This window comes from Ostrinia furnacalis, unplaced genomic scaffold (genome assembly GCF_004193835.3).
Source record: "Ostrinia furnacalis isolate ACB-3 unplaced genomic scaffold, ASM419383v2 OfSCF6453, whole genome shotgun sequence".
NCBI classification, from domain to species: domain Eukaryota; kingdom Metazoa; phylum Arthropoda; class Insecta; order Lepidoptera; family Crambidae; genus Ostrinia; species Ostrinia furnacalis.
Window position 1 is genome coordinate 67,688 of NW_021136692.1, and position 14,881 is coordinate 82,568.

The 14,881-nt window shown below is 36.9% G+C and overlaps 1 protein-coding gene across 1 annotated transcript; it reads right to left on the reverse strand.

Annotated features, from left to right (window-relative positions):
* Positions 1-2,362: 2,362 nt before the first annotated feature.
* LOC114362392 (very-long-chain aldehyde decarbonylase GL1-11-like) lies at positions 2,363-14,479 on the reverse strand. The gene is made up of 3 exons (XM_028317779.1): positions 14,278-14,479; positions 13,174-13,346; positions 2,363-2,755 (listed from the first exon to the last, which is right to left on the reverse strand). The coding sequence occupies exons 1-3, from the start codon at positions 14,477-14,479 to the stop codon at positions 2,618-2,620; spliced, it is 513 nt and encodes a 170-aa protein (XP_028173580.1). The 3' UTR covers positions 2,363-2,617.
* Positions 14,480-14,881: the final 402 nt, after the last annotated feature.

A 14,881-nucleotide genomic window follows, 5' to 3' on the forward strand; every position in this document is an offset into this window, starting at 1 on the left:
ATATTAAAGGTGCAAAGGGTTGTCAAGACCTGTCAGAAAATATGGAAAGCATTATTCATAAAATTAAAAATGATTATTTTAGTGTTAGAAAAGCACATCAACCTAGAACATAAATAATCTTGCTGAGCAAATATCATAGAATATAGATTTTATTGTTATCATATAAAAATAACCATTTACTTTTAGTTCTTTGAGACTTTGAATCTCTCTAACACTCAAAGAATATTGGGAGATACCTGTGAAGTGCGCATTCTAATCTTTTTATACGACTATTCCTATTGTTACGATAGTATACGTATAGATTGTATTCGGTAAATTTCTTTAGTAACTTATAAATACTATACCTTGTAGAAAATTATCTTTGTAACTGTTTGCTAGATAATAAATCTGTATTTAGCTAGAATTCCATGAAAGTTTTCTATTTCTGTTTATTTTTCTATGATTATTACATAAAGACGATTAAAGTTTAATTAAATAAATTAAAGGTCAAGGCCAATCACGTCATCTAATAAGATTCGGCCAAACCAACGTGTGCAGCCTGCGTGGGCGATAGCGATAAGATGTCGTGTATGAATTTGTAGCGATGACAATCAACACATCCTCTCATTGGTCGTGGCGATCTATGTACGCGCAGTGATTGATATCTGCACGCGTTGGTTTGGCTGTAGCTTTAGAACTACAATATAATTAAGATGCAGTGTTTAGCTTAATGAACCGTCGTCTGTACATAATATTATAATCAATATATGTAATGTTTTGTTTCCTATAGTAACATCATTCGATCCGTAAATACGTAAGCTAAACATCCAATAACTTGATAAAAAGCCCTCAAAACGTTAACGTTATTATGTTCGAGCCATTGTTTCAGTTGGGCTTTGACTTCTTATTTTTATTGGCATAAATATTTGCGATCCTTTGAGTTTGCGAATTACGTTGTAACAAGTTTGTAATTTGTGGGCTTTTTGTAATAATTTTGTAAATTGGTATGATTTCGTCCGTGTCTTTTTTTGTTTTATTGATATTCTACTTTCTGCTGGAAGAGAGGTCAGTGTGCTTACCATGAGTTTACGTTAGGTGTGCTATTTAGCGACTGCGTAAAAAAATGACATTAATTGTATGACATATTGTGCAGCGCCCCTAGCGGCTACTTTCAAGAAACAAAATCTTCATAGAGATTTTTGACGTACTCGCTAGCGAGCTTGACTTACTTAACTTATGGTCCTATGTCCCCTAGATGGGGCAGAGGGCGTCCACAACAGTCCTCCATCTCGTTCGGTCTCGAGCTTCTCGCTTGATCTCGCTCCAGTTCTTGCCGATCTTCTTCACCTCGTCCGCTACAGTGCGCTGCCAAGTTTGCCTGGGTCGACCACGTTTGCGTTTTCCTTGGGGATTCCAATCCAGAGCCTGCTTAGGGATGTGATCGGGGTCCCTTCGGAGAGTGTGGCCAATCCAGTTCCCGCTAGCGAGCACACCTAACGTAAACTCATGGTAGGTACACAGATGATGTGTCACTATAACTAAAGTACGGCCAACGAGAAGCGATACCAAATGTAAACAAACCCAATGTCATTGTCATTTGGAATAGTAGGGGTGGGTTGCACCACCTATCTTTAACGGTAACTATGACGATAACCGGTGCTTTTTGTATGGAATTTGACAGATTTTTGACGTTTGTCAGAGTTAGAATAAGATGGTGCAACCCAGCCTAAGGGTTTGATTTTGACATATTTTGGCGGGAGAACGAGACATTACGTACGACAAATACACAAGATGGGAATAGACAGAATGGATTGTCAAATCGAAAGTCGAATCGACCTTTTGTATCGCTTCTCGTTGGCCGTACTTTATGTTGGCGGCGTGCTCAGATGCCCTCAATGTGCGAGGGGGTTTGCCGCGAAGATCGGCTACGTAAGCCATCTTCTGGCACTCCAGCGCCGCCAAGACAGCTAGGAGTCGGAGTGGTCACCATGGCCGAAATCGGTCGGATCATCATCATCATCATTCTACTTATAATAGACCCTAGATGAACTTCTTATCATCAGGTGTTATTGAGGTCAAATACCTGTCTTGTTATGCATAAAAAAACTATTTTATATTATTTAAAAAAATATTAACACAGGTCGCTCACGAATAAATAAAATAATATTACCTAATATTCATTACGATGACTTCCCAAACAAAGTTTACACATGACTTACAAGGGAATTTCTTTCTTATTTCATGCCAGGAATCGATCGCGGCGAAACACAAAGAGTAAGCCTTTTTGTATGACAATATTAATCTTACTCGTCATTTTAATATTCTGGGGAAGCCTTTGTATTGAAGGCTACCCTTCAGTAAAATATGGAAATTACAAAAAGTTCGAATAAAACAACGTAGTAGGTACAATTGCCTATATTTAAAAAGCTTAAAGCTACGAGTATGTACGGAATATCAGAAACAATTTTATTCATGTTTTTATTAAAAAAATATGACTTTTTGAATTATCCCATTTTGGTTATAATTATGTTGATATTTTAATTTATGAGTATCACAATTTTACTGCAAAACTGTTTATACAATATTTTATGAACACATTTAACATTTAATGAATTTAATATTTAATAATCTTTATTATCTATGAGCCAATGCTTTCTTTTAGTTCTGGGTCTTTGTCAATCAGGGCTTTGCCTTCAGGGGTGTCGATGGCTGGCGCTTCACCGTGGTACGTATCCTCTGTGTAAACCCTGTTCATCTTCCTCATGGTTCCATGGAGCTGTAAATGAATAATCAAATTAGACAAAAGATCAATGCCATGAATGAAACGTACCATGAAACGTGAACTTGGATAATAATTACGGGGAAACAATGTTAGCTTAAAGTCACGATAATTTAGGAAACAAACGGCGCATTATAATAACAATGTCAAGTTAATATAGATTATAGAAAAATCTATGCAACTTTGACTCTATGTAGAGTTATAAAACTTCGGTAAAAATTATGTACAGTCGCGGAATGAAAAGGTTCGTCACCTTAGTGTCGGTTTTTGCTTGCACTAGGTACTGTAAGAGTCAAAACTGCCAACATAACAGTGCAAGAAACAGTGCTGCTAACATTTAAATAAATATGACGTTTGCTAACGAATAAGGTTTTGCTTGTTTATTTTTCTATCCCATTAGTGCAATATTACAAAATGTAGTTTTTTTATTTAATAGATAATGGCAGGTTGAACTAACAAGAAGGTTTTAGTTTATCTATACTTATAATAAATCTGTAGAGAGGTCAATTCTGTACATGAAATATATTTTCAAAATAACTATCAGGGGGTGATTAGTGAACGATACTGATGCTAAAAATGCAATCAGTAAAATTTTTGTCTGTCTGTCTGTCTGTCGGTCTGTCTGTCTGTCTGTGTTGTAGTAATTTGAAATTGGCGCGTTCTTGCTACGTAATGACAGATGACAGGTCGTTGACTATGATTTTCTTGTCTGCGCCATCACTGCTGTAATGTGCATTGTTCTGTTTAATAAAACTCAAGTAATTAATTATAAAGTCGTTTAATTACAACAGGTTATGGGCCCAGGCAGTAATCTGTTTGTAATAAGTATCAGTGAAAAGTTATATCAATGAAATAACGTAAAACAAAGTCGCCGGTCATCAAAACTGACACGACCTAACCAAAAAGCCGCGTGGTGTGTGTGAAAAAAATATTTTTCATACAAAATGTCTTCAAATGCAATGACTCTTATCGAAAAGTTAGTTGGTCGAGATAACTACAATACATGGAGATTTGCCGTGATGACGTATTTACAACACGAAGACCTCTGGTGCTGTATTGAAAATGAAGGCAAACCTGTTGATTCAAAGCTCGACCTGAAAGCAAAGGCAAAAATTATATTGTTGGTTGACTCAGTGAATTACATACATATACAAGAGGCAAAAACGGCTAAAGAAGTGTGGACCAATTTACAAAAGGCTTTCGACGACAAAGGGTTGACAAGACGCGTGGGCTTATTGAGAGATATGATTACAACAACATTAGAAAATTGCCAAAATGTTGAAGATTACATTAACAGAATAATGAGTGCAGCACATAAACTTCGAAACATATCATTTGATATCAATGATGAGTGGCTGGGTACTTTGCTCCTTGCTGGATTACCCGAAGTCTACAAGCCAATGATTATGGCCCTCGAAAGTTCTGGTGTGCCGATTACAGCAGACTCTGTGAAGACTAAGCTCTTACAGGAAATAAAGAGCTCCGAGTCAGTTGCATTGTATGCAAGTAAGCCAAGTAAATATAAACAAAAGGATTCTGATAATAATTCTCCGAAGTTTAATAAAGGTCCCCGTTGTTTCAAGTGCAACAGGTATGGTCACATAAGTAAAAATTGCAGAACAAAGAAAAAGGACCAAGGCAAAGAGGCAGGCAAAGAAACTGGATGTGTCGCTGTGTTCTCGGCATCCGCTGCAGCATATGACAGTAATAGCTGGTTTATTGATTCAGGAGCATCCATGCATATGACTATGAGGCAGGACTGGCTATATGATGAATCAACACCTCCAATTACAAGCATCCGTATTGCTAATGATAAAATGCTTAAAGTGAAGAGCTGTGGAAAAATAGATCTGCCTATATGTAATAGTAAAGGACAAACACAAACCATACAAGTCACCAATGTGTTGTATGTGCCTGAGTTAGCAAGCAATCTTCTCTCCGTGAGTCAGCTGATAAAGAAAGAATGTTCAGTACTGTTTAGTAATGAAGGCTGTAAAATATTCAACAAATCTCAAGAAGAAGTTGTAGCTTGTGAGTTAGTAAATAACATGTATCGTCTGAACATAAGTAGTGCACAAGCATATGCTTGTAATACAAAGGAAAGTGACAGCTACTTATGGCATCAAAGGATGGCTCATCTCAATATGACTGATCTGAATAAACTCTCCAAATGTACAGAAGGTGTCAAGCTTACTGAGAATAAGCTGGATATGATATGTGAATTTTGTCAAGAAGGAAAACAGTCTCGGCTGCCGTTTCCCAAGGAAGGTTCTCGTGCTAAGAAGGTTCTAGAACTTGTATATTCCGATATCTGTGGACCACTGGAGGTGAAATCAGTTGGAGGAGCGCAATATTTCCTCACATTTGTGGACGACTATACCAGGAAANTAAACTCTCCAAATGTACAGAAGGTGTCAAGCTTACTGAGAATAAGCTGGATATGATATGTGAATTTTGTCAAGAAGGAAAACAGTCTCGGCTGCCGTTTCCCAAGGAAGGTTCTCGTGCTAAGAAGGTTCTAGAACTTGTACATTCCGATATCTGTGGACCACTGGAGGTGAAATCAGTTGGAGGAGCGCAATATTTCCTCACATTTGTGGACGACTATACCAGGAAAGTATTTATTTATTTACTTAAAAACAAGTCTGAAGTGTTCAGTAAATTTAAAGAATTTAAAGCATTAGTGGAAAATCAACTTGAATGTAAAATAAAGAAATTAAGAACTGATAATGGAAGAGAGTATCTGAGTAATGAGTTTATTGAATACATGCAAAATTGTGGGATTGTACATGAAACTTCTAATCCATATACCCCACAACAAAACGGGTTAGCGGAGCGTATGAATCGCACATTGATGGAGAGAGCTCGCTGTATGTTGCTTAATGCTAATTTACAGAAACACTACTGGGCTGAAGCAGTGGCGACAGCTGCGTACATAACGAACCGCTGTCCGACAAGATCCATTTCATACGCTACACCTGAGGAGTTATGGTCCGGGAAGAAGCCAAATTTGAAACACCTTAGAATCTTTGGATGCGAAGTCATGGTTCATGTTCCAGATGCTAAACGTCACAAACTGGATCCTAAGGCAAGTAAAATGATATTTATTGGCTACTCAGAAGTCACTAAAGGTTACAGACTATTAGATACTAAAACAAGGAAAATCCTTATCAGTAGAGATGTTGTATTTCTGGAAAATTCCATACAAAGAAAGTATTCAATGGTTCCACTAACAGAAAATACAAATAATGTTAAAATATGTGCTGATGAAACAAAGAATATTAATGAATCTGTTGGGCTAACAAATCAAAGCACAAGAGAGTTAAATAACTCATCTGTAACATTATCCGATGATGATGATGAGAAGAAACATTCTTCTCCGATGATGATCCCGAGTATGTACCTGAAAAAGAAATAAATATTAGTGGACCTAGTAATATAACTCTTAGAAATAAAGTAAGAAACAGAAAACATGAATCTAATACTTACCTCTGTCAAGGTGGAGAACACGAAGAAAATGAGACGCCTACGACTTACCGGGAGGCTCTGTCATCACTGGATAAAGAGAAGTGGATTAAGTCTATAGAGGAAGAGTTGCAAGCACACAGTAAGAATGAAACATGGGAGTTGGTGAAGAAGCCAGATGGAGTGAAAACTATTGGCTGTAAGTGGGTTTTCAAAGTGAAAGATACACCATCAGGACCACTGTATAAATCAAGACTATGTGCCATGGGATGCTCACAGAAACACCAGGTTGATTACACAGAGACATTCTCACCAACTGTCAGGTATGACTCTGTAAGAGTTTTGCTTTCTAAAGTGTGTCAGGATAACTTGCAAATGATACAGTTTGATGTTAAAACTGCTTTCCTCTATGGAAACATAACTGAAGATATATATATGAATCCACCAGATGGTTTAGATGTACCTGAAGGGCATGTTTGCAAACTTAAAAGGTCATTATATGGGTTAAAACAAGCACCCAGGTGCTGGAATCAAAAATTTGATTCTGTGTTGAAGAAATTTGGTTTCACCAATAGTCACTCAGATAAGTGTATCTATACTGGTCAGTTTAATGGTAGTAAAGTGTACCTAATACTGTATGTGGATGATGGCCTAATCATTTCTAAAGATAAAAGTGTGTTGAACAAAGTAATTGATGATCTAAAAGAAAATTTTGAAATAAAAGTCTGTGAACCTAAAAACTTTGTTGGCCTTGAAATTGAGNCCTGAGGAGTTATGGTCCGGGAAGAAGCCAAATTTGAAACACCTTAGAATCTTTGGATGCGAAGTCATGGTTCATGTTCCAGATGCTAAACGTCACAAACTGGATCCTAAGGCAAGTAAAATGATATTTATTGGCTACTCAGAAGTCACTAAAGGTTACAGACTATTAGATACTAAAACAAGGAAAATCCTTATCAGTAGAGATGTTGTATTTCTGGAAAATTCCATACAAAGAAAGTATTCAATGGTTCCACTAACAGAAAATACAAATAATGTTAAAATATGTGCTGATGAAACAAAGAATATTAATGAATCTGTTGGGCTAACAAATCAAAGCACAAGAGAGTTAAATAACTCATCTGTAACATTATCCGATGATGATGATGATGAAGAAACATTCTTCTCCGATGATGATCCCGAGTATGTACCTGAAAAAGAAATAAATATTAGTGGACCTAGTAATATAACTCTTAGAAATAAAGTAAGAAACAGAAAACATGAATCTAATACTTACCTCTGTCAAGGTGGAGAACACGAAGAAAATGAGACGCCTACGACTTACCGGGAGGCTCTGTCATCACTGGATAAAGAGAAGTGGATTAAGTCTATAGAGGAAGAGTTGCAAGCACACAGTAAGAATGAAACATGGGAGTTGGTGAAGAAGCCAGATGGAGTGAAAACTATTGGCTGTAAGTGGGTTTTCAAAGTGAAAGATACACCATCAGGACCACTGTATAAATCAAGACTATGTGCCATGGGATGCTCACAGAAACACCAGGTTGATTACACAGAGACATTCTCACCAACTGTCAGGTATGACTCTGTAAGAGTTTTGCTTTCTAAAGTGTGTCAGGATAACTTGCAAATGATACAGTTTGATGTTAAAACTGCTTTCCTCTATGGAAACATAACTGAAGATATATATATGAATCCACCAGATGGTTTAGATGTACCTGAAGGGCATGTTTGCAAACTTAAAAGGTCATTATATGGGTTAAAACAAGCACCCAGGTGCTGGAATCAAAAATTTGATTCTGTGTTGAAGAAATTTGGTTTCACCAATAGTCACTCAGATAAGTGTATCTATNGTTAAAGAGACTTTTGTTAGATATAGATGAATATTATCAGGATTCTGTAAAACTTAACATAGATAATCAAAGTGCAATCTCTGTCATAAAACATGAAAATTATCATAAACGTTGCAAGCACATAGATATTAAATAGAAGTTTGTTAAAGAGAAATATGAAAGTAAAGAAATTGCTCTGAAGTATATAAGTAGTAATGAACAAAGGGCTGATATATTTACTAAACCCTTAGCTAAAAGTAAATTTCAATATCTAAGAAGTAAATTAGGTATTTGTAAGATGTAACTGTACTTATAAAACTTGATTCTGTCATACTTTGTTCAGTAATATGTATGTATAAAGTAACTACCTATTGTTTTTGTTTGTTACTATTAATTGTTTAACTGTTAGAATGAGGAACGCTGCAATTTGGAGAGAGTGTTGTAGTAATTTGAAATTGGCGCGTTCTTGCTACGTAATGACAGATGACAGGTCGTTGACTATGATTTTCTTGTCTGCGCCATCACTGCTGTAATGTGCATTGTTCTGTTTAATAAAACTCAAGTAATTAATTATAAAGTCGTTTAATTACAACAGTCTGTCTGTCCGTCTGTATGTTTCTTATAGAAACAAAAACTACTGGACGGATTTTAACGAAACTTGATACAATTATTCTTCATACTCCTGGGCAGGTTATAGTATACTTAGGAATTCCCACGGGAACAGGAATTAGCGGGAAAATCCTTTTGTATGAAATATCTAAACCGCTTAAGTTAGACGCTTGAAATTTGGTATGTAGGTACCTTAGTAAACTTAAAGCTTAGTTACAACAAGAAATTCCCGAAATTCCCACGGGAATGGGAATTCGCGGGAAAATCCTTTTGTATGAAAAATCTAAACGGCTTAAGTTAGACGCTTGATATTTGGCATTTAGGTACCTTAATAAACTTAAAGCTTAGTTACAACAAGGAATTCACGAAATTCCCACGGGAACGGGAATTAGCGGGACAATCCTTTTGTATGAAAAATCTAAACCGCTTAAGTTAGACGTTTGAAATTTGGCATGCAAGTACCTTAGTAAACTTAAAGCTTAGTTACAAAAGGATATTGCAAAATTCCCACGGAAACAGGAGTTAGCGGGAAAAAACATTTGTATGAAAAAAATCTAAACCGCGTAAGATATATGAAGGGGGTAAAACGGAATCCACGCGTACGAAGTCGCGGGCGGCCGCTAGTCAATCATAATAATCTTCTTGACAAGTTGTTTGACACAACTTTGATGTGAATAATTTTGAACTTTACTGACGAGCAGTTAAAGATTATTTTCTCTAAGTCGAGATTATTCTGTAACATAGTTTCAAAAGGTAATATGTGCTTGCGACTCGTTGAAGGAATCAATTTGAAAACTGACGAACCTTTTCATTCCGTGACTGTACTTGCTATTCATCTCACTCAGAATTTACATAGAGCCACTTTCGAGTACAATGTTCGTAACTACCTAGAACTGAAGTTTTATTGCTTGCCAGGGTCAACGCGAAGGTTTGGCAGGTGATTATCTTTTGTCTTTTCTAGTGTCAAAGCTTATTAAGGGTACCTAAACTTGGTATGTCAGACACACACAGAGCTTAGCTTATCATAGTTCAATAGAGCTATTTAGGGTTAAGGCTCCAAAGGCTAAGGTTAATATTAAGGGTTAAGGCTTCAGCTAGAATCACTAATTTATTTATAAAAATTAAATAAGTTATCTTTTAGAAGATGTAATTTTTTTTCAGGCTGTTATCTAGACGTATTTCAGATCTGCATAGATGTTCTCATTTGTCGGTAGACGAATACAAATACCATGCAAAGAGCTGCACGTGCTTCGTGTGACAACAAGCTAACTACGTGCATTCCACTGGGATGCACGTTGTATGGAAAGCACGTTTACTATGACAAAGATTTGTTACAAAGGGAAATTGAAAAGCGTTTGAGAAAGCATGAGAAGGATGCAATGTTTGAATCAAAAATATTTAAGCTGAGATGTCCAGTAAAATACAATTTTGAGTCGTTGACTTTGATAAATCGTTGACAAACATGGCGAATGTTAATTTATCGTTTAAGAACTTAGATTTAACCCTTTCACGCATATGGGACGCATTTGTCCCCACATAATTTTCACGATTTACTCTAAAACTTGCCAAATAAAACCTTTGCTAGATTTATATTTTAAAATTTTATAGTAGTATTTTAAGTTTGCGCGCTGGCCACACCAGAAAAAAACATTATCTGTCAAAAAAGTTAGTGGCGCGAAACACGGAATTTTTTTTCACCAGACGTCAATATTAAAACATTTTGTATTGTTAGTGAACGACATTTTACGACTGTTTTTCTTGTGAATTATATTCATTGGTAAGTAAAATTAACGTTTCATTACATATTTTAGCTTTTCTTTGTAAAATGAATGAATAATAAGTAAAAACTGTAAAGGGACGCGGGCGTCCCAGTATGCACCAAAGGAGACTTTTGCTTCTAAATAATGATATTATTTGCCTTATCATAATCATAATATTATTATTATATTCGTATATGTTTTATTGCAGATAATGTCTTCAAATCGATATAAGGAGTTTTCGCTTCGGGAAGACGAGATTTTTCAACTTTTGTTGGCTGACAACAGTGACGACGAGGATGGTTTGCCACTTGATGATGAGGACCAAACTTTTTTAGCTCAAGATTTGGATGCAGGTATGTCAACTGTTGAAATTGAACCAAGCTCAGCGCCTCAAGAAGAGAATATAAGTGAAAATCAACAACAACAATCTAGAATTACTATTCCTTCTTTCAACTGGCGAAAAAACTCATATTCACCGCGCAATTTTTGTGAGACCCAAGGATATAACTTCGGTAAAGTACGCATTTTAGATAGCACCTCTGTTATGGAATTGAGCCCTGTAAAAATTTTCAATGCAGTGTCTGGCTTTGAGAAATTGATCGATACAATTATTGTTCCTCAATCTTTACTTTGCGCTGAACAGAATGGCCGATCTTTTACTATGACCAATGAAGAAGCCAAAGCTTTCTTCGGTATGAACTTTGTGATGGGCTATCATTGCTTACCTACGTTTAGAAGCTATTGGTCGACTGATGCTGACATGGGAGTTCCTTATATTGCTAACGTGATGCCTCTAAACCGGTTCGAAGAAATACGCAGGAACTTGCATTTTAGCGACAATTCCAATGAACCGAATAGGACAGAACCCTGCTATGATAGGGCATTCAAAATACGACCTATTATAGATCATTTCAACGAAGCTTTTCAAAGCGCTATGACCAACACAAAAACCCAGGCAATAGATGAACATATGGTCAAATTTAAAGGTCATAATATAATGAAGCAATATGTCAAAAACAAACCAATAAAGTGGGGGTTCAAGATGTGGTGCAGGGCAGACTCTTCTACTGGTTATCTATTTCAATTTGATCTTTACACAGGGAAGAAAAAAGGTGGCACTGAAACTGGATTGGGCGAATCGGTTGTGTTGCAGTTGGCTGAAAGTTTACAGGGTATAGGTTGTGAAATATATTTTGATAACTTCTTCAATTCCCCAAATTTGCAACATTTACTAGCAAATATGAACATAAAGGCTTGTGGAACTGTACGATCAACCAGAAAACATATACCAAAAAATGTACCAACTGATAAAAACATGATTCGTGGAGATATTTTCGCGACCAGTTGTAATGGGATATCTTTTATAAAATGGATGGATAACAAAGCGGTTTTCTTGTTGACTAATTTCTTGTCACCCATACCAACAACGACAGTCAAGAGGCGTGCACAAGGTAATGGTGAGAAAATCAATGTAACTTGCCCTGAAGTTGTTGTCAAGTACAACAAAAATATGGGCGGAGTGGATCTGATGGATCAAAAGAAAGTGTGTTACGAGGTGGATAGAAAGGCAAAAATAAAATACTACCTGAGATTATTTTTCGACTTGCTAGATATCGCAATGAATAATTCATACATAATTTATTGCAAGATGCATGAAGCCAAACTTATTGAAGGATCGCGGATTTCAAGCCTCGAATTTCGGCAGGTAGTGGCTCGTTCCCTCATTGGTTGTTTTTCTTCACGTCAGAGAGCTCTACCGTCCAAAGTTATGACGAAGAAACGAATTGAACTTACTCAAAAACGCGGAATAGCCACACATGTAATGGTAAAAGTGAATAATAGAAAAAGATGCATGCAGTGCGCGAAAACACGGGTAGAGAATCGCACAAATAATACATGCTCTACATGTAATGTTCATTTATGTTACACCTCCGAACGCAACTGTTTCGTCGAGTATCATTAAATTTTATAAATATGTGTGTTTTTTGAATAAATATTTTTTGATATAAGCATAATTTTTGTTTATTTTGCAAAAAAAAACACTTCAGTATTTTATTTAAAATATATAAGAGAAATGTATACCTTAACGCATACAGGGACACATACGTCCCCTCCTGAAAAACACTGAAATAAATCGAACTTCTGCTTTATGCACTACTTTTATGTCTAATTAGACTAAAATAAATAGATATAAACAAAGAAAATTAAAATTTGTCATCAGGAATTGTTATAAGCGTGTAAGGGTTAAAAGAATACACGTATTAGATTTACGTCATTTTAAAGCTTTTTACTTTTATTCCAATTTTACTAAAAATTTCAAAGTAAAATGAAATGATCAATACTTGTACATGATTCAGGAAAATCATGAGGTTATTCTGAAGTAAGTAAGGTGCTCATAGACTAGTAAATTTCCATTAAATAAAAGTCACCCGAGTCCTCCTTTATCCCTTATCTAAGTAGGCTGTAGGGCACGTTATCTTGGCGCGTGTATATTAGGTGCTCTGAAGGTCTACAGATGAATAATAAAGTTTCTTCATTTTTAGATTATTAGCAATTTTTTATTTCACAAAGTCCCGTCAGCCATCGTACTAAGCTAAAAATATGCTTGTGGCACAAGTGAGCTCACCACAATCGTCAAGCGGTGGTGGGATTCGAACCCGCGTTCTCCGGATCACGAGTCGGCCAGTTCAACCCTTCACCGTTCGGCTATCGTGGCGTGGCTTCGTTTCTACTTTTTTGGTTAAAATCCTACCTTATCCCAAAGCGTCATGTTGAACCCGAAGTTGCAATGGAAGAACTCATGGTGTTTGTCGTGGAAGTCAGCATCAGGCTGCCACGGCTGCCACCACTGCGCCTTGAAGTTGATGCCCGAGTGGTCGATGATGCCGTGGTAGTAGTTATAGAGTGCGATGATGTAGAATGGGACTGGAAAGAGATTTGAAGTATTAAATACAGGCACGTTGGATAAAGACAAAATTCACCATCATCATCATCTCAGCCATAGGACGTCCACTGCTGAACATGGGCCTCCCCCAATACTTTCCATGTTACCCGAAAGAATTCACACTTCTATGTAAAATAAAAGTAATTAAAGGAAGATGATCTTGAACTATCTCGAATAAAGGGTGAAGGGTGCCTCATTGAGAACGCTGTTTTTGCTGTCATTGAGAATTTGATAGACACGATACTAACACAATCAACGCGCGGGAAAGACGGTTAACATGTCTTAACTCAAGACAAAACACTGTTGGAACTAAAACAGTAAGACTTGAAATGGAATGCGAAAGTTTAAAATCTTATAAGACACTGTTGGCTCCATAAACTCGATTCTGGAATGTGTGAAAAACAAGAAGAGAGGCACGCTGCTCACTTCGAGCAATATCATGTGAAAAGTGGATGGCAGACACTGAGAATGACTGCAATCTGATCTCACTATTAAAAGTAAACTGCAGCTTATTTTACTCGATAATCTCAATACTCACACCAATGCACAGGGAACAAGAAGAGCGGCAAGCAGCTGGTTAGCTGCACGTGCATGATCTCGAACGGGTGGATGGCTGTCACTGAGAACGCAGTCACGTTCTTGTACTAGAACACTGAATACTCACACTGATTTACTGGGAACGGGAAGGGCTACATTCAGCGGATGAGCAGCATACGTAATCTTGAAGGTGGATGGCTGTCACTGAAAACGCAGTCGGCTGCCTGTGCTAGCACAATTAATACTCACACCAATGCACTGGGAACAAGAAGAGCGGCAAGCAGCTGGTTAACTGCACGTGCATGATTTCGAAGGGATGGATGGCTGTCACTGAGAATGCAGTCACGTTCTTGTACTAGGACACACGATACTCACACCAATGCACAGGGAACAAGAAGAGCGGCAAGCAGCTGGTTAGCTGCACGTGCATGATTTCAAAGGGATGGATGGCTGTCACTGAGAACGCGGTTGGCTGCTTGTACTTGTGGTGGAGCTTGTGGAAGTGCTTGTACAGCCACGGGGTGTGGTATAGACGATGGAGAATGTACGTCGTGTAGTCCTGGAAAAGATAATACATATTTGGTACTGATGTAATGACATGGAATTGAGCCTATGTTCAAATAATATTGAAACTGAAAATACACTAAAAAACGGAACTTATGTGGTAGTGAATATTATTTTTATTTCAAATAGGTACTGGATGATGTCTATAGGTACAATTATTTTGATAATGGGCCTTTCGTATTATTCACACACGTGACACTTTATTTGATGCACGGAACGAATTAAAATAAGCTATAATTTCCCCATTTTGTAAATATTTATGATTTTATGTTGCGAAATGTGATTTTCATTATTTAACTGCTACATGTCGGGACCATAAAATATACAGTGTGAGTCACGTTAAAGTGTACATATGAAAATAAATGAAACTAGACCTATTTTTATCGACAAAAAAGAGGTCAAAAAATTTTTGAGT

Bases quoted from the DNA above. Each gene is read 5' to 3' on its own strand.
- LOC114362392 (XM_028317779.1), bottom strand. From the start codon at position 14,479: ATGTATTATCTTTTCCAGGACTACACGACGTACATTCTCCATCGTCTA. The intron at 13,347-14,277 runs GTGAGTATCGTG...ATCTCTTTCCAG, and splicing joins CTTGTTCCCTGTGCATTGGT to TCCCATTCTACATCATCGCA. The intron at 2,756-13,173 runs GTAGGATTTTAA...ATTCATTTACAG, and splicing joins ACATGACGCTTTGGGATAAG to CTCCATGGAACCATGAGGAA.